Genomic DNA, 25,876 nt, shown 5'->3' with positions numbered 1-25,876 from the left:
ATTAGTAATAATAATAATAATAATAATAAATTGAAAGATAGAAAAAAAATGGCTGTCAGGAGCAGTGGGATCCAGTGATAACCCAAGTGGCCAAAAAGAAAGAAACAAACAAACAAACGAAAAACAGTGAGATGTGAAAAAATACTTCAGTGGCTTAATGCTAAATGAATAACTTCTATTTATCTAGAAAGTGTCCTCAGAGCTATGAAAATCATTTTCCTTTAATTTGCCACATTCAAAGTCCTCCTGCTGAGGCAAGGAGATAGCTCACTGAGTAGACTGCACACATTACTATGCATGAAGGCTTGGAGTCAAGTTCTGCACTACATGGGAGTACCATGAACAGCAGGAGAACTCCATGTATGGTCTTTCCTCTTTGCTAGCGTGTCTCTCTTCACTATCTCTCCCCCTCTTTCTAAATTAAAAACAAAACAAACAAAACCACTGGTCCCTGGAAGTTGTCACACCTGCATAAGACCCTTAGTTCATTTTCTTATTCCACATTAAAAAAAAAAAAAAAGATACTCTGATTCTTTGCTCATCCTCTGACTTGCCAGGACAAGAGTGGCTTGTTAGGAAGAGGAGGAAGGGCTAAGCTGCAGTCATCAGCTACACTTCCTGACTTGTGTTTTGTTCCTGGGATGAATCACCACTTACAGAAACTGCAGAGTCTCACAAGGCATGCCCACAGTTACCATGGCACAAACAGCAAGGCCAAACCACGCTCCCCATCAAGAGATGTTCCCTGACAGCTTACATAAAACTCATTTCCCCTGGCAACCCCATCCGTCTTCCTTTCATACTCGCTGGAGGCAGTCCCACTAGGCATCCACCCTTTTCTTTTTCTTTTTCTTTTTTTTTCCCTGCAGATTCCCTGGATGTTAAATGGCACATCTCCTTTTTAAAGGATTCATTTAATAGAATCTTGAGATCACTGAACAAGCCCATTCTGGCAACAGTCATCCCTGCAGTGTGGTTAATTTCTACTTCCGGCAAAACTTACTGTTTAGGCAAATTCTTTTAGTCTACTGCTGCATTTCTTTTTATACCTAAGCTGTTTCATAATTACCCACTGGTTAGTCACATGGTGAAGGTAACTGGAAAAGTCTGACTGTCAGTGGATCTTCCAATCAGATGTTCTTAGCGACATCTCATTCATCTCATTTCACAACGTTACCACTCCACTGTAAGATTTAGCCCAACAGCACTTTAGCTATTTGCTGCTGTCCCAACAGAGACCTGAGGAGGGGGTAGAAATTCAGAATGTGGCCCCTCCTCTGCTTCAAGGAGAATCTCACTTAGCAGTGCCTTGCCTCCAAGCTGAAATCTGCAATAGAAACGTGGTCCATGAGAGGTTTGTGCCCCCACTGCAGGGATGACAATGGGTTCATCAAGAGTTGGTTGAGTGCATATATTACCATGCACAAGGACCTGGTTTCAAGCCCCCAACCCCCACCTGCAAAGAAGATGCTTCACAAGCCATGAATTAGGGAGAACAGCTGCTATTTCACTTCCGATGCAGAAATCAAGAATCAGCTCTGTCTGGAAATAGATGTGAATCCTTGTCCACGGTCTCTTGAAGAACATGAAGCTGCATTGTGTGCTGGTCCCTCCACACTCCACCAGATTATATTATAGCTGAGACCAGGGCCTATGTACTCCAACTCTTCCTTTCTTTTCTATTTTTTCTTTTTTAAAATTTGTGTTTATAAATATAAATATTGACAAGACTATAGTCTTTTCTATTTTATTTCATAGAACAGAAAGAAATTGAGAAGGATGGGGGAGATAGACAGAGAGAGAGAGGAAGTGAGAGAAGACAGCTGAAGAGATGAAGAGAGAGAAGGGATGTATGCTATGGAGGACAGGAGGGAGAGGAAAATGATTATACAAAGGACATGGGCTTGTGTGGCTTTGGAAAGTAAGTGGCCTCCTAGAAGGCAGGCTGTAGAATAGGCATTAAAGCCACAAAGCCATGGGGGCTAACACTAGAATGATCCTACAGAATAACCTCATTAGTGGCAAAACCTCAGTCAGACAGAAGGAGCTCAGGAGTTAGAAGGGAGCCACAGAGTCAAGAGCTCTCCCAGAAGCTCCCGAGCTTGAATGCATTCCATAGTTTATTGAATTCAAATAGCAATGTGACAAGCTGCAGTTCAAACTTTTCCTATCAGAGCTCTTTGGGGCTGTTATCACCATTCTATCCATCTAAAGATGAGGAAGCAGGTCTCTGAGATGTTAAATGTGTGCCTGAGATAAGATAGCACATGATACTGAGACAGGAGTTCATAGCACTTGCCTCTAAGAGCCATGAACTTCCTTGTTGAGGACAGAAGAGTTACTCCATATTTCACTCTTAGAAGAATCAGTGTGGATGTGGATGTAAGTGGGCAGAGACCCATGATAGATGAGCCATGAAAATTGTGGCAGTCACTCCCCCAGCTTCCTTATATAGTCTCATTCTTAGATACCACATACCAGCAAGTGAAAAGAGAAAACTTCACTTGGGTGAATGAATTACCTTCCAGAGTTTCTCCAGTTTCCTGCACCAGCTCACCCTCTTCGCGGTCTTCCTTACACTGTACTTGTTAACCCTGGTGGGCAAAGTCATCATTGTGACCATCTTCACTCTGGACCACCACCTCCACAAGCCCATGTACTTATCAGCATACTGCCAGCTTCAAAGAACATGTACACCCTGGTCGTCATTCCCTGCAGGCTCTCCAGCCCCATGAGTCTGGGTAAAGCACACATGTTACCTATGTGCAGGACCCTGAGTTTAAACTTCCCATCCCTACTTGAAAGGGAGAAGCTTCACAAGCAGTGTGAAGCATGTTGCAGTTGTTTCTCTGTCTCACTCCTTATCTCTCATTCTTTTATGCTTTTCCTCTTTGTCTCTATCATAACAAAAAAGGGAGGAGACACCTTTCTGAGAGCAGGGGATTCATTGTGCAGACACTAATAAATTATCCTGGTGGCAAAAAAAAAAAAGTAAAAATAAATAAAAGAATAAATAAAAAAATAAAATCTATGAAATTTATCATCCTTTGAATTCTGGATCTTTCTCAAAGGAGGTCCAGGTTGACTATTCAGGAAGGTAGAGATCTAAGTTGATTATGTAAATTTTCCTTTACATAATCTAAGGATTATGTAAAGGAAACACTGGAGGAAGTTATTAAAGTTATTTGATGATCTAGTTGAGGAGAGAAGTAGCACCAGATAGTCACATTGGCATTGAGACTGTCAGATTATGCATATGTTGCTGGTGGTGTTATATGTGAATGATCCCAGAATGGTCTTTGGCGATACTTTTGTAGAATAGATGGACATAGAGGGGGTGGGAATGAATATAGAGCAAGGGCTAATAGGGTGAACTGTGGAGAATTCACAAACACAAGGAGCTCAGGAATTAGGAGGGAGCTACAGAGTCCAAAGCTTTCCCAGATGTTCCTGAATTTGAACGTATACCATAGTTTACTGACTTCGAGTAGCAGTGTGACAATCAGCAGTTCAAACTTTTCCTATCAGAGCTCTATGGGGCTGTTATCACCATTCTATCCATCTAAAGATGAGGAAGCACCAGCACATTTCCTCGTAACAGCTCACCCTGTTCATGGTCTTCCTTGTACTGTACTTGTTAACCCTGGCAGGCAACATCCTCATTGTGACCATTATCAGTCTTGCCTGCTACCTTCACATGCCCATGTACTTCTCCTCAGCGTACTGTCAGCTTCAGAGAATGTGTACACCCTGGTCAGCACTCCTTATCTCTCATTCTTTCATGTTTTTCCTCTTTGTCTCTATCATAACAAAACAAACAAACAACAACAACAAAAAAAAAAAACAGGGAGGGAGACAGGAAAGAAAATGTACCATCTAGTGATTCCCTAGTCACATTCAATCATTTATCCTGGATAGCATACCCGAAGAGCACGTAAGGCAGAAGGTGCATTGAGCTTCCACACAGATGTGACTCCACCAGTCAGTTTTATTGGGTGAGAACACAATCACAGGACACTTGAGTTAAGACTCACCTGAGTTGCTTTTCATTTGTGCATCCCCCCAGGAAGTGGTTGAATCTCCTTCTCAATGAAAAGGGTCCAAATGCCTGCTCTGTCTTCCCTAGTAGTCTGGTGGAAGAATCAGCTATGCTAGTATATAGTAGATATACTAGCATAGCATAGATATACTTTATATAGTATAAAGATAGTGTTTATTGCTATGATGTCATGGGGAGCATTAGGAAACATAATATACCTTCATTGTTATAACTACTACTCTTATTTTATTGTTTGTTTATGGGTTTTGTTTTGTTTTTTAAAGTTTTTTTTTAGCTTTTATTTATTATTGGATAGAGACAGTGAGAAATTGACAAGAGAGGAGGATATAAAGAAGGAGGAGAGAGAGAAAGAGAGAGATGCCTGTAGCCTTGATTTACCTCTAGTTAAGATTTACCCTTGCAGGTGGGAACTAGAGGGCTTAAACCTGGGTCCTTGCACACTGTAATGTGAGCACTTAACCAGGTGTGCCAACACCTGGCCCCCTACTATTACTATTTTATTAAGTAGAGAGGATCCTACTGTTTTTGTCCCTCCTATCTTTCCTGACCTCTTCATATGATTTCACTAGTTAAGGTAATTCCTGCCTTCTTCCACATGCTCTTAAGTTGCATGAGTCCACCCTTAAATTTAAGTTTTAAGGTTACATAGAGGGCCAGGTTACAATGCACATGGAATCAGGTTCAAAACTTCAGTCCCCACCTGCAGGAGTAGTTTTGCAAGTGGTGAAGCAATACTGCAGGTGTCTCTTATTCTCTCTCCCTCTGTCTCCCGTTACCCCCTCAATTTCTGGCTGTCTCTATCCAATAAATAAAGATAATTTTAAAACTTTTTAAAAAGGTCACATATAAATATTTGTAGAGCATAACAAAAAACATTTCCAAAATTTACATTACTACAGTCCCAGCAGTGAATACTTATCCCCTACTCAGTTCTTCCCTACTTCCTCTTTAGTGGATTTCAAATTACTTACCTGAAAGTATATATATTGTATGTGTGTGTGTGTGTGTGTATGTGTGTGTGTATGTGTGTATGTGTGTGTATGTGTGTATGTGTGTGTATGTGTGTATGTGTGTGTATGTGTGTATGTGTATGTGTGTGTGCATGTGTGTGCATGTGTGTATGTGAGTATGCGTGTATGCATGTATGTGTGTATGTGTGTATGTGTGTATGTGTGTATGTATGTGTATGTGTGTGTGTGTATATGTGTGTATGTGTATGTGTGTATGTATATGTATGTGTATGTGTGTGTATGTGTGTATGTGTATGTGTATGTGTGTATGTGTGTGTATGTGTGTATGTGTGTGTATGTGTGTGTGTGTGTATGTATGTGTGTATGTGTGTGTATATGTGTGTGTGTGTGTATACATATATACAAATAATGAGACAGATATCTACAAAGCAGCACTAAGCTTTACTACATACAAGGCATGCCAATGCTCTCCATTCTACCTATTCGGTACCTACTTATGTAAGTTATATTAATAAATACATAATACCTGATCCATGTTTTTGACCAGATACTAAATGGTTGAAGATTAAAATCCGTGTTCAGAGGCCAGAGAGCTGTCCCAGTCTGGTAGAGCTCCGTGTTTGCATGCATAGAGGCCCTGGGTTTGATGCTATTATCTAAATAAATAAGTATATAAAATGCAGACATTTAAAAATTATAAAATAAATAAAGCTCATAATCAGCTGAAATCAATACTGAAGACTTTATTCCAGACTCCAATTCTAAGATGCTGAAATGAAACTTAATTATACCACAGAAATTTTGTAAAACTTTGCTAAGTCACTAATAAAAACTGGAGAAAAGTTAAATCTTATTAAAAGCTTAGTAATATGACAAATGTAGTTTTTAAATATTCAGTGATCATATTTAAACATTTAACCTTTTAGAGAACAGATATCTTGTCTTCACCATGGCTCCTAGATAATCTTAGCAGTCACTAAAATATGCATTTGTCTATTAGGTACATAGTCTTCAAAAGAAAAGTGGAGATGCAAAATATCAAGAGGAAATTACTTCATTTATCTTTAATACTTTCTTCACATTTTATTAGATATTAATTTAAAATAATTTATCCTGAATTCTGATTTGGTGGCTAAGTTAAAATCCCAATGCAAATTCAATTACAAAGTTTATGAACATTCTCAGTTTAAATGGAATTTAAAAATTACATTTAAGTGATCTGGGAGATGGCACAGTGGATAAAGCATTGGACTCTCAAGTATGAGGTCCTGAGTTCAGTCCCTGGCAGCACATGTACCAGAGTGATGTCTGGTTCTTTCTCTCTCTCCTCCTCTCTTCCTCATAAATAAATAAAATCTTTAAAAAACTACATTTAAAATGTAGTTTTAAAAAATATATATTAGTAATTTAATAATGATTAACAAGATTATAAGATAACAGGAGTACAATTCCATATAGTTCCCACCAATAGAGTTCCATTAAAGTCATCTTATTAAATTTTAAATAAATACACAAAACCAGACAATGACACAGAGATTAGAATTCTGGTATCTAAATTTCTACTATTCTACTTTGAACATTTAAATATAAGTATTTATTGACTTTACACAACTATAATGTTCTTTATCTTTAAAAAAATCTAATAATCAAAAAAATCTAATAATCAACACATTGTTTCTTTTCTCTTTTACTTCTTTTTATAACCAGAGCACTGTTCAGCTCTAGCTTATGATGATGTCAGGAACTGAACCTGTGACCTTGAAGACTCAGGTACAAAAGACTTTTTGCATAACCATTATGCTGTCTCCCAGGAAACACAGTATTTCTTAGCACTTACACTTAATATTGATTTTATTCCCATTTACTCAAACATGCAAAAAGGTTAAAATGTTCAGAGAAAGAAATCTCACAACTATCATCACTTACTCTTGCCTTTTGCTCTTATAATATTAAATATAAGGTAAATTTCAATAGATTGATAGAATTTTAGCCTCTGAATCACATAAAAACTATTTTAGTCTAAGTTAGAATGATTAACTATATTTGGAAATGAATACTTGAATATTTTCAAAGATCTAAATAAACTGCTTTATTCAGATTACTGATTAGAGATAATAAGTATGTTACCACAAGTTCATTGTTTACCTGCAAATTGAAATAGCATAGGAGGAAACCTAGATGACCTTGGATATAGCCTGACTTATACTGCAGTGACCCGGCACCAGACTTGTACGCTTAAGGCCACAAGTTCCCAAGTTCGATTCTAGCATCATATTCCAGGGATGAACAGACTTCTGATCTGTCTTCCTTTCTCTCATGAAAATGAAAAACTAAAACTTTAGGGAAAACAACAACAAAGAAATAGTTCATATTAAAGGAATCAGTTTAATGTTACTAAAACTCAAAACTTCTCTGTGAATGACCATTTCAGAATGACATTACAAACTATGTATTGGGGTTGGAGAATATTTGTAAAAGATACATCTGATAACAGAGTGCATATATAATATATATGTATTTTTTTTATATATGTATTATTTTACTAGCGATTTAATACTGATTTACAAGATAATAGGGGTATACTTCTAACTACTCCCACCACCAACGTTCTGTGCCCTTTCCTCCATGGCAACCAAAATAATTCTCCCAAAGTCTTAGATAGGGGTGAACTCTATTTTTTTTAACGTCATGTGTTTCAATTCTCTATATTCCACATATGAGTGAAACCATCTGGTAGCTGTCCTTCACTTCCTTACTTACATCACTAAGCATAATTATCTTCAGTAGAGTATTTTTAATTGCCGAGTAGTACTCCATTGAGTATATGTCCCATGACATTTTTTTCTATTTATAAGACTCAAATGAGTGACTTTATTGCATTTTAGAGGTTCTTTTTCCCTTATCCTACCAAAGTACTCCTCATTTAATTTAAAATTATATTTGAGAAATATACGTGCAGACGCACGCGCTTGTATGTGTGTGTGTGTGTGTGTGTGTATGTATGTGTGTGTGAGAGAGAGAGAGAGAGAGAGTGTGTGTGTGTGTGTGTGTGTGTGTGTGTATGACTTTTTAAAGTAAAGAAACAAACAATTTGGGGTAGGGTGGGGTGGGGCAGTGGCACATTGGGTTAATTTCACATATTGCCACGTGTAAGGACCCTTGTCCAAGACCCTGCTCCCCCCCTGCAGGGGCCATTTCATAAGCTGTGAAGCAGGTTTACAGATGTTACTTTCTCTTTCTCTCTCCCTATCCCTCTCCACTCTCAATTTCTGTCCAATATAATAAAAATGGAAAGAAACAAACAACTTGACATAAAATGGTACAATAACCTTAACAGGCACCTCATCAAAGAAGATATACAGGTGGTAAACAGGTGGAAAGATGCTCTACAGTTACATGTCATCAGAGAAAAGCAAATCAAACAATAATGAGCTAGCATTGCACTTTACCAGAATGACCAAGTTAATCTCTAAAACTCCAGCCTGACTAAGAATCAAATCATGGTTAGAAACTTAGTAAATAGAAAATATAAAGTAAGATGGCAGTTATATCCAACAATTTCTCTAAATAAAATTAGTGTGGGTGAATTAAACTAATCAACTAAAGCCCAGAGGCATTCAGGCTGAATTTTAATAATCTGACACTATGCTCTCAAGATAATATGATACAGAGAAGTTGAAAAAAAAGAGGTTAAGGTGATATTAAAAAAATTTTGGCAAACAAGAAATTGATATAAGGTTACAAATAACAGACCAACTATTCAAAGTGAAAATTGCAAAGGAACTTACTGGTAAACAATATCCCATTTAAAAAAATTCCATCCAAGAGTATATAAAGTCTTCAAAGAATAGCTTCAAAATGCATTTTATCAGTGATAAATCTCCAGGGGGAAATTGACCAATATCCAGGTACAGCAGAGGTATTCTAAGAGATGTTTCTCTTAGAAACTGAATAATAAAAATTCAGTAGGTTAATAGGCCTATAAAAATGTTATAATGACAATGAATGAGTCTATTCTTTATACAGAAAATAGTCATGATTTTGACTCTACTATATGCCTTCATGTCACTAATGTTATATGAATAATTTCCATGGACCACAATGCAATAAAGTTAGAAACCACCCTCCCTTACCCAAAGTAATAGAAGCCTGCATTGTCCCTCATCGTAGAACTGAGTACATCCTACACAAATATTTTGGGGGTACTTATAAGATTACTCTGAGCGCTTTCAAACATTTACCTGTCTAGTCTTTGCAGCAATAATTACACACACGCGCCTTTACAAATAAGGAAATTAATTAAGGAATGGAGAAATGGAATGGCTTCCCCAGCTTCATAGGCAGTATGGGGCAGTGTGGAGACTTCTGACTCCAGGACTGAGCCCTTTTTCTAAAAAAAAAAAAAAAAAATTAAGCTTATTTCTGTGGCATACATCTCTAGATAAATTCTGAATTAAAAAGAAGAAATAAAAATGAAAATTTACTGCACTTTAACAACAGCATTATTTAGCTAACCCAAAGAGGTAATTTTCCCAAGCAGGTCTCAGAAAGAAATGTATTGCTTTACATAATTACTGTAAGACAAGAGAAAATAAATTGGTAACTCAAAGAACTGAGAAGATATCTTAGTGGTAGAGCATAGAATTTATATGAAAAAAAAAAAGGCATACAATTTGATCACCAACACCACCATATGCCAAAACTTAGCAGTATTCTAGGCCAAAATATTAATACTACTACTAATAATAATATTTTAAAACAAACAAAATAACACAAAGAAAGTAAAAAACAATAAGACTGATATTAAATAGGAGCAAACAAAAATGATACAATTAGTTTTAAATGTATATCCTTTAAAAGTAAAAAATAATGATCAACTATGATCAAGAGTAATCAGAAAGACACTATGAGCAAGGTCAGGTGGGAACAGATAGATACAGAGAGAATTTTGATTAGTATATACCTCGAACAACTTTATATTAACCTATCTGAAAAACATTCAAAATGGGGAAAATTCAAAGACATATATAAATTGCCAGGAGCCATTTCTCTGCTTGATAGAAGCTAATCCTTGAAACAACAGAAGCCCCTGAGATAAGTTTCTAATTCCCGTAGGAAGGATGTTTGCCAGAAACTAAGTGACATACCATATAGTTATAGTGACATACCATATAGTTATGGTTTAACAGAAATAGTTGCAAGGGACCTTCCACCGCAATCTCTGCCTCCCCCTTCCCCCTATGCTCCCCCTTTCCCAAAGCCTTAAAATGCCTGTGAACACAATAAAATTTTGCAGCTTGATCAGAAACTTGTCTTGCTGTCGTTCTTTCGTGTCTCTTGTCCCTGTCATTCCAGGTCTTTTAGGTTCCTAGCCCCTGTTCACCGCCCTGCTGGTCGGGGCAATAAATCACCATAATTATACCTAGAAGAAATAGGAAGTTTATGGGAATAACCTACATAAGAGAAAATGATAGTAATTGAAAAACCTGCTCTTCCAAAAAAATCAAATAAGTTACCAACAAAGAAAAACAAAAAAGACACCAGACTTAGAACACAAAAAAGTGTGAAATTCCCCCCCCCCAGCATTTAAAAAAATGCTAATTGCAAACATTGGATACCAAAAATAGATTTAAAAATATATATCAGCCAATAACAGAGAGATCAAAATTAGCAAATTGGATTCAGCAGTACAGAAAAAAAAAACTAAGTAAGGTTTTCCTTAAAAATGAATGAATGAGTCATCTTCAGAAAAAGCTATTAGTGCAGTTCACCACTGTAGCCAATTAAAGAATATAAGACACATAATTATACCCACTGATATAGAAAAAGAGTGAACTGCAATTGAACACCAAGCAGGGACTTCTTGACTCTGGTCTCCTGATCCATAGGTAAAGCTGGCACATGCAGAAGTTTCAGGATTAATGGTTATGCTTGAGGAGTAAGTCCATTCAAATTTGGCACAAAGGCAAAAATGCCCTCTTGTCTATTAGCATTCAGTATCGTTATTGATTTGCAACCAGATGCCACTCTCTCAGAGAAAGGAGATACAAAAAAACTAAAGACTAAGAACTGTCCAAATGCTTGGACGACAACATTATAGGTACACATTCTTTCCTTTCAGAAAGCAGCTCTTATCCACTCCCGGAGTATTCTGAATCTTTTTCAGATTGATATACATGGAGAAAAGTATATTTTTCAGACCAAGGAAATAGGCTGGGTTATCTCTACATTATCGGGAGCTTGAGATCCCAGAGGCCCCAGGTTCAATCCCTGACACTGCTATAATGCTAGATCTCTAATCACTCTATTTCTCATTATTTCCCATAAAACACAATTTATTTATTTATTCATTTATTATGAGAGAAGGCAAATGAGAAAAGAGGGAGAGGCAGCATTAGAGCAGTGCTCAGCTCTGGCATAAGGTGGTGCCAGGGTTCTAAGTTGTAGCCTCTGGGGCCTCAAACATGCTCATTGTTGCTCTAATAGACTGAGTTCTCTCCCCTTCCTCTCTGAAGAGGAAAATGAGGTACTGAAGTAAGGGGAGCTAGATTTGCATTCACTTCACCCTGTTCTGACACATTTCAGAATATATAGAGTCTGAAAAGGAAGTGGAAACTGAGACTGGACTCTGGATCAGTAGAGGCTGGAGAAATTAATAATGAGAACTGATAGACATGACAAAACGAAGAGATAAGGCATGTGTGTGTAGTAAGGATATGTGATGAGTGGGGCTTGGGGAGGGCTGAGCTTATTTGTGGCATGGATGTGGTGTGTATGTGGTATAATGTTGATAAGTGTGTAATATAATGTGGGGGGTGATGGTAAGGGTGTGTGTGTTGGATATAATACACAAACAGAGCCTAGAGCTTCAGAATTGGGGGCAGAAGAAGAGATAAAGGGAGGGGAACAGAAATTTAATTCATCATGTGCCTGTTACATATCAAGACAATTTCTACACAGTAATTTACACAATCTCCATAGTAACACAACTTATGATAGGGTTATATTCCAATAAAGGCATCATAAGTTGAAAATACCCTAAATTAAAAGTGTATTTAATACATCTCACTTACTAAAATCATAGCTTTGCTGAACTGACTTTAAACAGCTTAGAACATTTGGATTAACCTACAGTTGGGCAAAATCACCTACTCAAAGCCTACTTTGTAATGAAGTGTTGACTGTTTAATGTGATTTATTGAATGCTGCACCTCCACCACACTCCTGGCCCCTGAGACTGTGTGACTAAGTGAATGCTGTGTTCACTGCCCTGCCAGCCTTACAGGAGAAGTGGATCACACCACATCACACTAATCTAGGGTGTAATTCCAGATGGGGGGTAGGGGGCTTCTAATGAATGTTTGTGGTTTCACACCATCATAAATTTGAAAAAGTGTAGATCAGCAGGATGAGTCAGGACTGTCTGTTTTTTTTCTATTTCATAGATGAGCAAAGGAAGACAAATGAATTAGGAACTAAAATCTAGCATCCCTCCAGATATGTTGGGGTTACAGCCAAACATATCTGTATACAGGCATATTTTACTATTTAGATTACTGTCTTATTATAGTTACTGGTAAATTAAGCCCTTGTGTTTTTTTTTTAATTTCTTTTTGGGGAATTAATGTTTTACATTCAACAGTAAATACAATAGTTTGTATATGCATAACATTTCTCAGTTTTCCATATAACAATACAACCCCCACTAGGTCCTCTGGTCATCCTTTTTGGACCTGTGTTCTCCACCCCACACAACCCACCCAAGAGTCTTTTACTTTGGTGCAGTATGCCAATTCCAGTTCAGATTCTATTTGTGTTTTCTCTTCTGATCTTGTTTTTCAACTTCGGCCCGAGAGTGAGATCATCCCATATTCATCCTTCTGTTTCTTTCTTACTTCACTTAACATGATTTTGCCAAGCTCCATCCAAGATTGGCTGAAAACGGTGAAGTCACTGTTTTTAATAGCTGAGTAGCATTCCATTGTGTATATATACCACAACTTGCTCAGCCACTCATCTGTTGTTGGACACCTGGGTTGCTTCCAAGGTTTGGCTATTACAAATTGTGCTACTAAGAGCATAAGTGTACACAGATCTTTCTGGATGGGTGTGTTGGGTTCCTTAGGATATATCCCCAGGAGAGAAACTGTACGGTCATACGGTAGGTCCATTTCTAGCCTTCTGAGATTCCTCCAGACTGTTCTCCACAGAAGCTGGGCCAATTTACATTCCCACTAGCAGTGCAGGAGGGTTCCTTTGACCCAGCATCCTCTCCAGTATTTGCTGCTACTACTTTTCTGATGTATGACATTCTCACAGGAGTGAAGTGGTGTCCTTATTCTTGTGGGGAGGTCTCTTTTCAGGCTCAGACTCCTGGCGTGCCCACCCTGTAATGCACCAGATGTGGGGGTCTAGGAGAACGTCACCAGAGGCAGCAGGGGCTGAGTCTTACAGGACTCACTCTGTGTCCATTGCTAGTGACAGGACAAGAGATGACCTAGAGACCAAGCTGAAAGCAATAATCCATTGCTTTTAAGGGGTTGCAGAAGGAGGTAGCTTGTTTATACCATATATAGTTAAAGTAGAAAAGGGGCAGAAAGAGTTAAGGGGTTGGGAAAACTATCAGGTGAGTGATCTAAGGAATGAGGAAGCTGGGTTTTGATGTGCATGGGTATAGGGGCCCTTGCATCTCAAGATGGTGAGGTTTGGTTATAGTCTTATTCAGAAGGGCAAGAACAAAGAAGTGAGAAAAGGGGCCTCTGATAGCTTCTGTGTAAGCAGGAGAGCCATTTTAGGAATGAGGAACTAGGGTTGGTTATCAATGGCTAGCAGACAGAGAGGTGTCCTGAGGGTAGAGAGAAGATGGGTCAGGTATGGTAACTTCTGGTGGCTTTTGAGTAAGCAGACCATTTGGTTTAAAGACAAGGAAGTAAGCTATTGTATTGGGAATTCAGAGTCCCTGTGAGGCAGAGAATCTGACAGGTGAAGCTGAAACTGAAGGCCGTTCTCTCCCATGCCCAATCTCTAGGAGAGAGATGCTGGCAGGAAAACAGTGTTCCTCAGGCACCCATCTTTCAATGGGCAGTTCCACCACATTCAAAGATATCCTCACAGTTTCCCTACAAAGTGGTATCTCATTGTTGCTTTATTTGCATTTCTCTGACAAGCAAAGAGTTGGAGCATTTTTTTCATGTGTTTCTCAGCCTTTTGGATCTCTTCTGTGATAAACATTCTGTCCATGTCCTCTCTCCATTTTTGGATGGGGTCATTTGTTTTCTTGTGGTTGAGTTTGGCAAGCTTTTTATATGTTTTTGTTAGTAGCCTCTTGTCTGATGCATGGCACGTAAAGATGTTCTCGCACTCTGTGAAGGGTCTCTTGGTTTGGGTAGTGGTTTCTTTAGTTGTGCAGAAGCTTTTTAATTTGATGTAGCCCCATAAGTTTATACTTGCCTTAGTTTTTATTGTAACTGGATTCATTTCATTGAAGATGTCTTTAAAATTTATGCGGAAAGGAGTTCTTCCAGTATTTTCCTTTAAGTATCTGATATTTTCTGATCTAATATCCAAGTCCTTGATCCACTTGGAATTTACTTTTGTATTTGGTGAAATACAGTGGTTCAGTTTCATGCTTCAGCATGTTTCAACAAATTTTTTCCAACACAATTTGTTGAAGAGACTCTGCTTTCCCCATTTAATACTCTGGGCACCTTTGTCAATAATTAGATGTCTACAGGTGTGGGGGCTTACTCTCAGGCTCTCAATTCTAATCCACTGTTCAGTGTGTCTATTCATGTTCCAGTACCAAGCAGTTTTGATGACAATAGCCCTATAGTACAATCTGAGATCTGGGAGTGTGATGCCTCCAGTTCTGTTCTGTCTTCTCAAAACTATTTTGGTAATTCTAGGTCTTTTCTAGTTTCAGATAAACATTTGTAGCATTTGTTCTATTCTCCTAAAAAATGTGGGTGGGATCTTGATGGGGATAGCATTAAATTTGTAGATGGCTCTGGGTAGTATATTCCTTTTGATGGTGTTAATTCTTCCAGCCCATGAACATTGAATATCTTTCCACTTCTTTGTGTCTTTTTCAATTTCCTTAAGTAGTGACTCAATTTTCAGTATACAAGTCTTTCACTTCTTTGGTTAGATTTATTCCTAGATATTTTATTGTTTTTGTTGCTATAATAAGAGGAACTGAATTCTGGATTTCATGTTCTTCTAACTTAGTGTTTGCATAGAGGAATGCCACTGACTTTTGTATGTTAATTTTGTAGCCTGACACCTTACTGTATTGCCTAATGATTTCCAAAAGCTTCTTGCTGGATTTCTTGGGTTTTTCTATGTATACTATCATGTTATCTGCAAATAGGGAGAGTTTGACTTCTTCTCTTCCAATCTGTATCCCTTGAATTCCTTGCTCCTGCCTGATTGCTATGGCAAGAACTTCCAACACTACTCTGAATAGTAATGGTGATAGTGGGCATCCCTGTCTATTACCTGATCTGAGGAGAAATGCTTTCAGTTTATCTATTTTGTTACCTTGTTCTGATACTGTTTTAGCCTTTTCAGCTAGTTGTGTTCTTAGTTCATCTATTTCAGATCTCTAATAACCTTGCAATAAGTAGTGTTTTTTTTTCCAGAGTCTCATTTATTATTTCTTCAGCTCCACATGTATAGGTTCCAGGAGAAGGTAGCATGTCAGGTCCTGGAAGCAGGACAGGCACCACACCAACACAGGAAGAGAACAGCTGGAAAGGAGAGTGCAGGAAAAGAGGCCTGACTTCCAGCGACCTGGAAGAGAACCCACAATCCCTTGTGGGTTGCCGTAAATTTGTACTATACTCATAGACTGGCATCATCCATATGCTAATTACGTTCATCAGCTTCAGCTGCATTCTAATTACTTCCCAAAATCCCCAAATTGTGTCACAACAACTCTTCATGGGCAAGACGACCTACACAGGGTATTGGCCAGTGGTTCCTGGAGCATCAGACTGAATATAGCCATCACAGGTTTCTCCCAGGCCTGGGTGATCCATGATGCCTGCAGGTGATGCAAAGCCTGCCCTTCTGCAAAGCCAACATCACCTCCCACTTCTTTTGTGACATCTGGCCCCTGATGGAGCCAGCCTGTGCCAACACCACTATCAAAGAATTCATCACACTATTCATTAGTCTGTACATCCTTGCCCTGCCCATAATCCTTATCTCCATCTTCTCTGTTCTGATTATCATCACCATTCTCATAATTGCCTCTGTCAAGGGTATAAAAAAAAGCTTTTGTCACCTCCCCTTCCCACTTCCCACCATAGTCATCATCCACTATAGCTATACCTCCTTCATCTACCTTAAGTCCAAGTCCAAGTCCCAGAACTCCCTGCTGCACAGGCTCATCTCTGTGACCTACACTGCCATGTCCCTGCTCAAACCTGTCATGTTCAGCCTGAGGGACAAAGTCAAGGAAGCCGTGCTCAGAGCTTTGGGCAGAAAGTTCCTCTCCTGAGTGCTGCTCATCTCAGTTGCAGTGAAATGGAAGACTGTGCAGAGGTGTCACCATGAGGGAACCAGTTAAACAAGGGACAGAATGAGGGCACCAGGTACTGATCCAGGAAACATCTGGGGACAAGAGAGAACAGTGTGTGTGTGGGGGGGGTTGGGGGAGTATGGAAATGATTAACAAAAGAAAAGGTGGGTGGATTCACGTAGATGGGCCAGCTTAATGAAACTGCAGTAAGATACAGCTTATCCTGGTGCTCTAATAACATAAGTAATTTTCCTGTGATCCTCAGCAGGAGGTGTCAGAAAGCAGCAGTGTGGTGACTGATACAATCACAAACTGAAATTCATGTCATTAGACCGTAGCCTGGCCATGAAAATAGGAGGCACTAAAAACATACCCTTCGCTATTTACATGTTTCACTTCCTGTGCTCTGCTTCACACTTCAATGAAAAACCACTCCATCAACTGGTTATCTGTGCCCAGCATTTGGTGTCTGGACCCAGGCAACTCCTTCAGCCCCAGGTTCTGATAGCCATTTGACACAGTAGCTGAGAAGATTAGATTTTCAACAGCACAAACAAAACCGCTAAGATGGCTCCCTGGACACTGGAGACTTTCAAAAAATGAACCCACAATATTCACAGCCCACTCATTTTCCCAACACCCTGGAGCTCTGCTGGGGTGAAAAGGGCACACTCACCCTGTTGATGTTTGTTTGGTAGGTCAAGCTCTCTTGCTACAAGTGAGGGCTTTCTTAGAGAAAGATACATCCCCCTCACACCCTTCCTGAGTGATGTCTACTTTTCATGATGATCATGAAAAGACATCATCCATCCTGCCTCTGGATCACCAACTCTAGGGTTCAGTCCTAGGACTTTCTGTCAAGCACCTGTCTTGGGTTCCTTCCAGGGAAGCCATCTGCATCAGGTGACATCTAAGCCATCAGGTCTCTGATATGCCTAGACTAATGCTGGTGCACAGTAGAGTCTCCATCCCCTGTTCTGCGAGAGAGAGGAAGACACAGGGAGTGGTGGGTGGCTGAAACAGTTTGTAGTGGTGGCTCTATCCTTTCTTCCATGTAGTATTTTCCCCCTTCACAGGTTGTCATGTATGAATGCACACTGGGGATCAAGCATCCTCATAAGCATTTCACTCACACCTAGCTATCTGGAAAACTCCAAGCTAAGTCCTTTATTTAACCTACCTGACAGGTGAAGGGCCTGAGACCTGACACTCTGATGCCTCCTCCCTCCTCACAAGGAGGAAGCACAAGGAAGTCCAGAGTGGCTAAAGGCAGAGAATAGTAACAAAAATCCCCCACCCCCACCCTACCCTGTCCCTTTCTTGATTCCTAAACCTCATTCTTAAAAAAAAATTCATTATCTTTACTATACTGAATAGAGACAGTCAGAAATCAAGAGGGAAGGGGGAGATAGAGAGGAAGAGAGACATACAGACACTTGTAGCATTGTTTCACCACTCACAAAGCTTTCTGCCTACAGGCGGAGACCAGGGACTAAAACCTGGGTTCTTGTGTATTATAACATGCACTCAACCAGGTATGCTACCACATGGCCCTCTAAACCTCACTCTCTGCATTGAGGGTCACTCTGATTCCTTCCAAGAGCTGCAGAGCTGGAGCAGGGGATGCCTGAGCAGAGTGACATTCTAGAAACACACTGGTTGGAAGTTGCAAGGGCAGGTATACCAGCCTCAGCTCCTTCATAAGCATATATCTGAGTATACTCACTCAATTTCCTGCCTTTCTTCCTATCTGACAGTATCACCTTCAGGTTCACAGTGAATAGTTGAGAGGAGTGTGGCATAAGGGTTCCTGGCATGTGTGTTGGACCAGCCTCCTCTGGTCCAACATTCCCTCTCTCTCTCTCTCTCTCTCTCTCTCTCTCTCTCTCCTCTAAATCACTGAGTCTTGGGACAGCAGAGATTTCACTCCTAGATTGACTCTTACTTCCCAAGATGTTCCAAGCTTGAAATGGGCTTTCCCTCATCATCTCTGGTTCTGTTTCAGTAAAAGGAGCCTGCCTGTGCTCCAGGTATACCAAGCATCCTATCCTAGACACATCTGTCCACATAGATGAGCTATCAGTAGCCCTCAGAATTCCCACCCACCTTCCCTTCCCTCTGATCCAGCTTCTCACAGCATCCTCCCCAGTGACCTCAGGTCACCTCGGGACCTATGTGCTTCCCAGTCTTCATGTGCCATGAATAAACAAATGCTGTCTGTGGGTGGGTGTGCTCACACGTGCACAGCTCAGCTAGGTGTTCTCTAACACACTCTAAAGCATCAATCATGCAAATCATTATGCTCTCTCTAGAACTTACCTTCCTTTACTTGGTACATACAGTGTAATACTTACTATCTAACTATCACCAAGTCAAAGATATATGAAATAACTGAAAATTTGTTCAGCCAGGAAGGTTGCTCAATAGATAGAGCACAAGTATGAGATGTATGTTCAAATCCCAGTGCCGTGTATTCCAGATGGATGCCCTGTTCTCTCCCTCCCCTCTCCTCTTCTCTCTTTTTCTCCCTGCTTCTCTCTCTCTTTCTATAAATAAACTTTAAAGGGGGAACCCTGTTTATAAAAAGAGTTTTTCGGGGGCAGCAAGTGAGCTCACTTGGATAATGTGTTTGCAATTTCATAGCCGTAGCTCAGCCTCTACCAAAGCTTCAGTACTGTGGTATCTTTCTCTCTATCTCTTTTTTTTTTTTTTAATATGGAACACTTCATGAATTTTCATGTTATCCTTGCACAGGAACCATACTAATCTTCTCCATATCATTCCAATTTTAATAATGTGCTACTGAAGCAAGCACTTTCTATCTCTTTATCCCCATCTCTATCTCTTTATCTTAAAAAGTCAGTGTGGGGCTATGAAGCCCCAGTAAGACAACAACAACAACAAACTTTAAAATAAGAGTTTTCATATGTAAAAAATAATCATAGAGGCCCCAGTTTTAGTAAAGGACAACCGTGTGAGAGATATAGTTTTGGAGTTAAGGACTTGAGTCCCCAAAATTTGGGGGTTGCATCTATAAACCCTATGGTGAATGGGTTTAGATGAGGTCAGATGGAAGGGGACTTCAGTCACAATGAGGATCTTGTGAGGAGGGGAGGGAATCTAGGAGGCTGGGACAGACAATGGCCTCTCCAAAAGAGAAAGACATGGAAGAAGAGCAGAGCAGACTCTCCAAATTGCTCAAGTGTATAATGGGGACATCACCAAACTCACAGACTAGACAGTCATTTTCTCTTTGGAGATAGAAATGTGAGAAAGTGGTACTCATAACTACAAGTTGGTTCTCAACCCTCTCATACCCTCCTCCATCCCAGAACTACTATTTTATCATTTCTCTAGTCCCCCCTTTACAGATTCTTCCTGACTAGTCCCAAAGTGATGGCAGCACAAAGCTCCAAGACTTGGTCACCTTTACCATCTTTGCCACCTTTTCTTGTTTATATTTTTATTTTATTTTTTTATTTATAAAATGGAAACACTGACTAAACCATAGGATAAGAGGGGTACAACTCCACACAGTTCCCACCACCAGAACTCTGTATCCCATCCTCTCCCCTGATAGCTTTCCTATTCTTTATCCCTCTGGAAGTATGGACCCAAGGTCATTGTGGGATGCAGAAGGTTGAAGGTCTGGCTTCTGTAATTGCTTCCCCGCTGAACATGGGCATTGACAGGTTGATCCATACTCCCAGCCAGCTTATCTCTGTCCCTAGTGAGGAGGGGGTCTGGGGAAGCGGAGCTCCAGGACACATTGGTGGGGTTGCCTGTCCAGGGAAGTCTGATCAGCATCATGCTAGCATCTGGAACCTGGTGGTTGACAAGAGAGTTAACATACAAAGCCAAACAAATTGTTGACCAATCATGGACCTAAGGGCTGGAATAGTGCAGATGAAGAGTTTGGGGATCCTCCACTTTGTAGATAGCTAGTAGGTATATTTTAGTTAAATTCCAAAGGGCCTGTTGCTATGCTAGTTTTTTTTTTTCCTTTTTCTTTTTGCCCCTGAGTCTGAAATCTGGTATGCATGTGGATCCAAGTTATTGTCTGGGGAGATGATGTCATGGCTGGAAAAAGGACCAGAAAGCTGGATCAGGGAAGAGAGTAGCTCCCTAATATGGGTAAGGGGTATAAATATTGTTGACTGTAAACACAATGATTTGATGTGATCTGGGTTGCCACCTCTTCTTTCCAGGGCCACTAAGCAAAAATGAAGTTCATCCAGGGGGAGCTGTCTATTCATGCCACAAAGGAAGCTGTGCAGACCCCACCCTCATCATCAAGCCCAAGGGTTCACCTGTGATGCCACTCTTAGTCCCTCTTGATAGCTTCAGCCTGACCTGTTCAACCCTGTGGCCTCTTTGGAGACCCACACTTTGAGGACCACCCAGGGCAAGTGTGGGCTGATGCAGCCAGAAAGCAGCCTCACCAGAGGAAGGGGAGGGGTGCAGGGCAGCTGGTGAGAAAGTTGGGGAATCTCCAGAACCAGTTGCTAAGGGACTTTGGAGTCCAGGAACAGGGGGACTGATAGCCTCACTTGAGAGATATATGAAATAGATGTGTTTAAATGCTCTGGAGTATGCATGTTCTGGCCTTGCTTGGTGTTGTTAAAATTCAGTGGCTCTAGCTGGCCAGGCTAGCTTCACAGGCGGGTAACAGAGACTCAAGGACACACGGCTGGGCCGGGAAGCTGTATTTCTTTATTCAGGAACAACGATTCATAAACTAACCCAAACTAATCACCAAACAGGACTCTGCTGCCTCTTTGCCCCGCGACGGCGCCAAGCACTCTCGAACTCTGGAACTCTGGAACTCTCTCAGGGTTCCTTGGGGCGGGGCCAAGCAGGCCCGCGAAACTAGCAGGACTGATCCAATTTTCTTGGCAGGGGGAGAGCTAGAACAACCTAATGTAAAGCATACAACAGCTTGGAAGACGCATTTTGCTCTACCCATCCTCGACAAGTGCACAGGGTGCTCAAGTCATCCTGTGGCCATTGTCTGTCACCTGTCACCAGGGCATGCTTAACAGCTTCATTTCAGTTTGTCTCCTGGTCACTGGCACAGGCAGGCCTTTCCTTCCTGAATGAAGAATGACTGAATGTAGAATTATACCCACATTTTGGTGAAAAGTGCAAAGAAACAAACTGATTCATACAAGATGTCTAGAGCAGTAGAGCTGGGGAACAGAGCAGCAGAAATTTTCCAAGCAGAGAAGGGGAAGTCATTCCAGTGAGGAGAGAACCCAGTGTGTACAGGCTCATCTGTCTCCTACCCCCAGGTCTAAGAACTAAGCATCTGGGGGCTGGGTGGTGGTGCACCTGGTTGAGCTCATACATTACAATGCACAAGAACCCAGGTTCAAGCCCCACCTGAATGGGGAAAGCTTTGTGAGTGGTAAAGCAGTGCAGCAGGTCTCTCTCTCTCTCTCACTCTGTGTGTGTGTGTGTGTGTGTGTGTGTGTGTGTCTCCTGACTGCTGGCTATCTCAATAAATAAATATCTCAATAAATAAATAAAAATAACTAAATAAAATAATAATTTTTTTAAAAATAAGCATCTGTGACTCTATAATTCAGAAACAGCAGAGCAAAGACAGACCAGCAGCAGGACCCACTCTCTGTGGAACCATGCTGGCCTCTTTCAATCCAGTGAGGAACCCAAATCATAAAAAGAATAGATTCCTTCCCATTAGGACAATGGAGGGTCTCAGTAATTATTACTATTATTATTATGACTAACATACATTTATTTTTAATTCTTTCTTTTAAGTACTTATCTATTTTTAAGTAAGAGAATGGGAAAGTGCCAGCAAAATAGCTCTCTTGAATAGTGCGCTGCTTTGCCATGTGCATGACCCAAGTTCAAACCTGGTCCCCACTACCTTATCAGGCTAGCCTCATGAAGGAGAGAGAGGTGACCCTGGAACCAAGCTTGTGGCGGCAAAGCAATACAAATCTTTATTCATCCAAGTGCCCCAGAGTCGGGTGGTAGCACACCTGTTAAGCCACGTAGCACAAACTAGAATGGCAGAAGTTAGCCTCCCTGTCTACATGCCTGCCCTCCCCCAGGTCAGGACACAGAAGAGACAAGACAAAAACAGAAGTGGCTTGACAATACCATACATGGTTAGGAAGGGGTGGAGAAAGGCAAAGGATGCCAGGAATGGTATGGACCTCCCCAGCAACTGTTGTTAGGGGTTCAACTGGTAGGATTAGCAATACCTTGTGGGTAATTAGGAAGGAGACTTTTAGTCATTTGTAAGACAAAGCAGAAGATTGATATGTAGATAATAAAAGGACAGGCCATAGTATCAGGGAATGTAGGGTGGAGCAGGCTTAATGTTTTTTTAAAATTTTTTATATTTATTTATTTATTCCCTTTTGTTGTCCTTGTTGTTTTATTGTTGTAGTTATTATTGATGTCATTATTATTGGATAGAATAGAGAAAAATGGAGAGAGATGGGGAAGACAGAGAGGGGGAGAGAAAGAGAGACACCTGCAGATCTGCTTCACCTCCTGTGAAGAGACTCCCCAGCAGGTGGGGGGCTGGGGGCTCGAACCAGGATCCTTACACTGGTTCTTGAGCTTTCTGCCACGTGCGGTTAACCCGCTGCACTACCACCCAACTCCCAGGCTTAATTTTTTTTAAGAATGCCAGGCTCCGGCAGGAAGATGCAGGATGTTTTTGTGGGGGAGGGAAGACTTACATGGCCGCCAACCTTTTGAGACTCATGTGTCCCCCTTTCAGCTCAACCCCTGAGCTGAAAGAGAGACTTACCAGGATGGACTTACCTCTCAGGTCAAACCCTGCCAGGCTCCACCACATCCCCACAACCTCCCTACACTACCTCAAAGGAAGTTTCAGTTCTGTGATTTCTTCTCACTCTCTCTGTCTCTCTCTTTGTCTGTGTGTGTGTATGTGTGTGTGTGTGTTTCTCTCTCATTCTATTCTCTCCCTTACTCCTTCTCTGTCCTCCTTTCTCTCTCTCTCTCTCTCTCTCTCTCTCTCTCTCTCTCTCTTTCTCTCTCCATCTAAGGAAGAGAGAGAGAGAGAGATAATAAAAGAGAGAAAAAGAAAGATGTGAGCACTGCCCTACTCTGGCAGACACCATGTTCTGCTTTGTACTTATACCCGCAGACATGGCCACTCTGTGCTTCAGCACTGAGCTGCCTCGCTGGCCCTTGGTGATGCAGTTCCAAAGCTCAGGCTGCTAACTTTGTAATTCATGGGTTTCCAAGCACAGCTGTAAGAAGCGCAAGGCACTTATTCACACAAGTAAACATTAAATAAATCAGTTTCCCCCAAGGCTATTTCCAGAGGAAGGAAAGATGTCCCAGCCCCTCCACCCCCAGAGAGTCACCAGAAACTGAGTAAATGAACCCCACACATAATGAGGTCTCCAGATATCTGTCTATGTCTCCCAGCACCAGGGCTCTTGGGACTCCTTTAGGGAGCAACCCCCCAGGATCCCCCACTGCATTTAAAGAGCCTCTTCTCCAGCTTTGAAAACTTTACAGAGAGCACATAGGAGCCTGCATGCCTGTGAGCCCACACTGCCCCTGTCGTAGGCCCTCTGGGTCCCCTGCTCTTCCCTGTGCCCCCATATCATAGTCACAAGAGCCAGTATCTGTGCCTTCCCTCCCTCGGATCCTGCTGTCCTTGCACACAGGAAGCAGACACAGGTAAGTGTTCTTTAGAAAAGGAGTAAGAGGGGCCAAGAGCAGCTTACCTGGTAGCATGCATGTCCTGCTATGCCTGAAGCCCTGGGTTTGATCCCCAAAACCACAAGGGCACACCATAAATGGCACCAGAGAAGCTACAATGATGGTGGATATGTGTTGTAATGTCATTCCTCTCCTCTCTCTCTCTCTCTCTCTCTCCTTATACCTCTTTATTTCTCAAGGAAGAATAGGAGAAAGGGAAAGAGGGAGGGGGAAAAGGAGGGTTACTTCCCAGGGCTTGTTTTTGATTCACTGGTTTACTATAAGGTTAAGGATCTATAGTTCCTTCCCTGGGTTTCTTGAAAGAATTAGTGGCCCTCAAGGGTGGAGGGGGCCAACAGACTCAGTAGTTGTTCTACATGAGGACAGACTCCCACAGGTCAGAGGACATTGACGGTGGGGCCTCAGTAGGGATCCACAGGTATCTAGGAGTATCCTCCCTGGGAGGAAGAAAGGTGCCATCCCCACAGGTCTGTTAGGACAGCCTGCATCACCACTGCTCGCAGTACCTGCATCATCACCTTGTAGCCAAAGATTCAGTGGAGGCATGCACAGCTCAGGGCAGTGCCACCTCTGCCTGTGCCCAGGTCCTCACACATGAACAGTGTCTTCAGTCATGTAGCTTCAAGTCCAGTGACTTTCACCCTTGGAATTATTTCCTGTGTAGCTTCCCTTTTTTCTCGGCATTCTTGCCACAAATGATTAACAGCTGGCCGCCAGATCCTCTTAAATACATTTTGGTAAACTTGGAGGAGGTCTCCATGCCTACTAAACTTTATCAATGATGTGATTTACTTTCATGCATGAAGACTGTCATGAATATTCATAAGCAAATCAGAATGTGATTTAAATGCCCTGCAGGAGCTTGGTGTCTAATGGGACAAAAATTTGACATATTACCAAAATGGGGATGAGCCCTACTCTCAAAAAAAACCATGTGTCTCTCTGTGTGTGTATAGGTGTGTGTGTGCGTGTGTGTGTGTGTGTGTGTGTGTGTGTGTTATTGAGACTTCAAACACTTGTGATTTTACTACTATCAGGTTGATTTTTATTTCAAGGAGAGAAAGAGAGAGAGACAGAGGCAGAGAGACCATAGCACTACTCTATGGTAGAGTGGAGCTTCAGCCATCAATAGTTGCCATGCAGCACTGGGGCTCAAACCCAGATCCTCACATATGGTAAGACAAGTTTGAGCTGATAAGCCATCACCCAACTCTAGTGTAACTGCTTCGCAGTCAAAAGTCTGTTCATACTGTAGGTGAAGACACTTGCACCTATGGCTTCTTCGCTGGGATGGGTGACCTCTGCAGAGGAGGATGGCCATTCACAGGTTGTACTGGCTGGAAGCCCATTTAGGAGGCAGAGCAGGAGCTGGCTTACAATGCAGGTGACAGCTGGGCACTGTCAGGGGACTTCCAGCATCTAGGCAGAGTAGGAAGGAGCAAGGGAGGTAAGAAACACCATGGGCTAAGTCTGCCTCTGACTCATTCCAAAGCAAATGCAACGGGGTCCTACCTACTCTTGAGGGGAAAGTCATAGGCACACCTGAGGTGAAGCCACACCTCTGAAGCTCTATAGCATTGCAAG

The 25,876-nt window shown here is 41.2% G+C and overlaps 2 protein-coding genes and 1 non-coding gene across 3 annotated transcripts in view; 1 reads left to right on the top strand and 2 right to left on the bottom strand.

The window, feature by feature from the left end:
- The window catches only part of LOC103120178 (olfactory receptor 10J3-like), a 105,897-nt gene that overhangs the window by 33,864 nt on the left and 46,157 nt on the right, over positions 1-25,876 (bottom strand). The window lies entirely within an intron of this gene.
- LOC103120224 (olfactory receptor 10J4-like) lies at positions 2,311-16,534 on the top strand. Its single transcript, XM_007530600.2, has 4 exons — positions 2,311-2,382; positions 2,529-2,691; positions 15,880-16,039; positions 16,075-16,534. Exons 1-4 carry the CDS (start codon positions 2,311-2,313, stop codon positions 16,532-16,534), a joined length of 855 nt encoding a protein of 284 aa, XP_007530662.1.
- Positions 19,265-19,369, bottom strand: LOC132540562 (U6 spliceosomal RNA). Its single transcript, XR_009551761.1, has one exon. It is a non-coding gene; the product is annotated as a U6 spliceosomal RNA (small nuclear RNA).

This window comes from Erinaceus europaeus, chromosome 9 (assembly GCF_950295315.1).
Source record: "Erinaceus europaeus chromosome 9, mEriEur2.1, whole genome shotgun sequence".
Classification (NCBI taxonomy): domain Eukaryota; kingdom Metazoa; phylum Chordata; class Mammalia; order Eulipotyphla; family Erinaceidae; genus Erinaceus; species Erinaceus europaeus.
This window is presented reverse-complemented; position numbering and strand designations above follow the sequence as displayed.

What these genes read in the sequence shown, in the direction of transcription:
- LOC103120224 (XM_007530600.2), top strand. Translation starts at nt 2,311, where the DNA reads ATGAACTTCCTTGTTGAGGACAGAAGAGTTACTCCATATTTCACTCTT. An exon ending in CTGCCAGCTTCAAAGAACAT is followed by an intron (nt 2,692 to 15,879) that starts GTACACCCTGGT and finishes CTATACTCATAG; the next exon opens with ACTGGCATCATCCATATGCT. An exon ending in ATCAGACTGAATATAGCCAT is followed by an intron (nt 16,040 to 16,074) that starts CACAGGTTTCTC and finishes TGATCCATGATG; the next exon opens with CCTGCAGGTGATGCAAAGCC.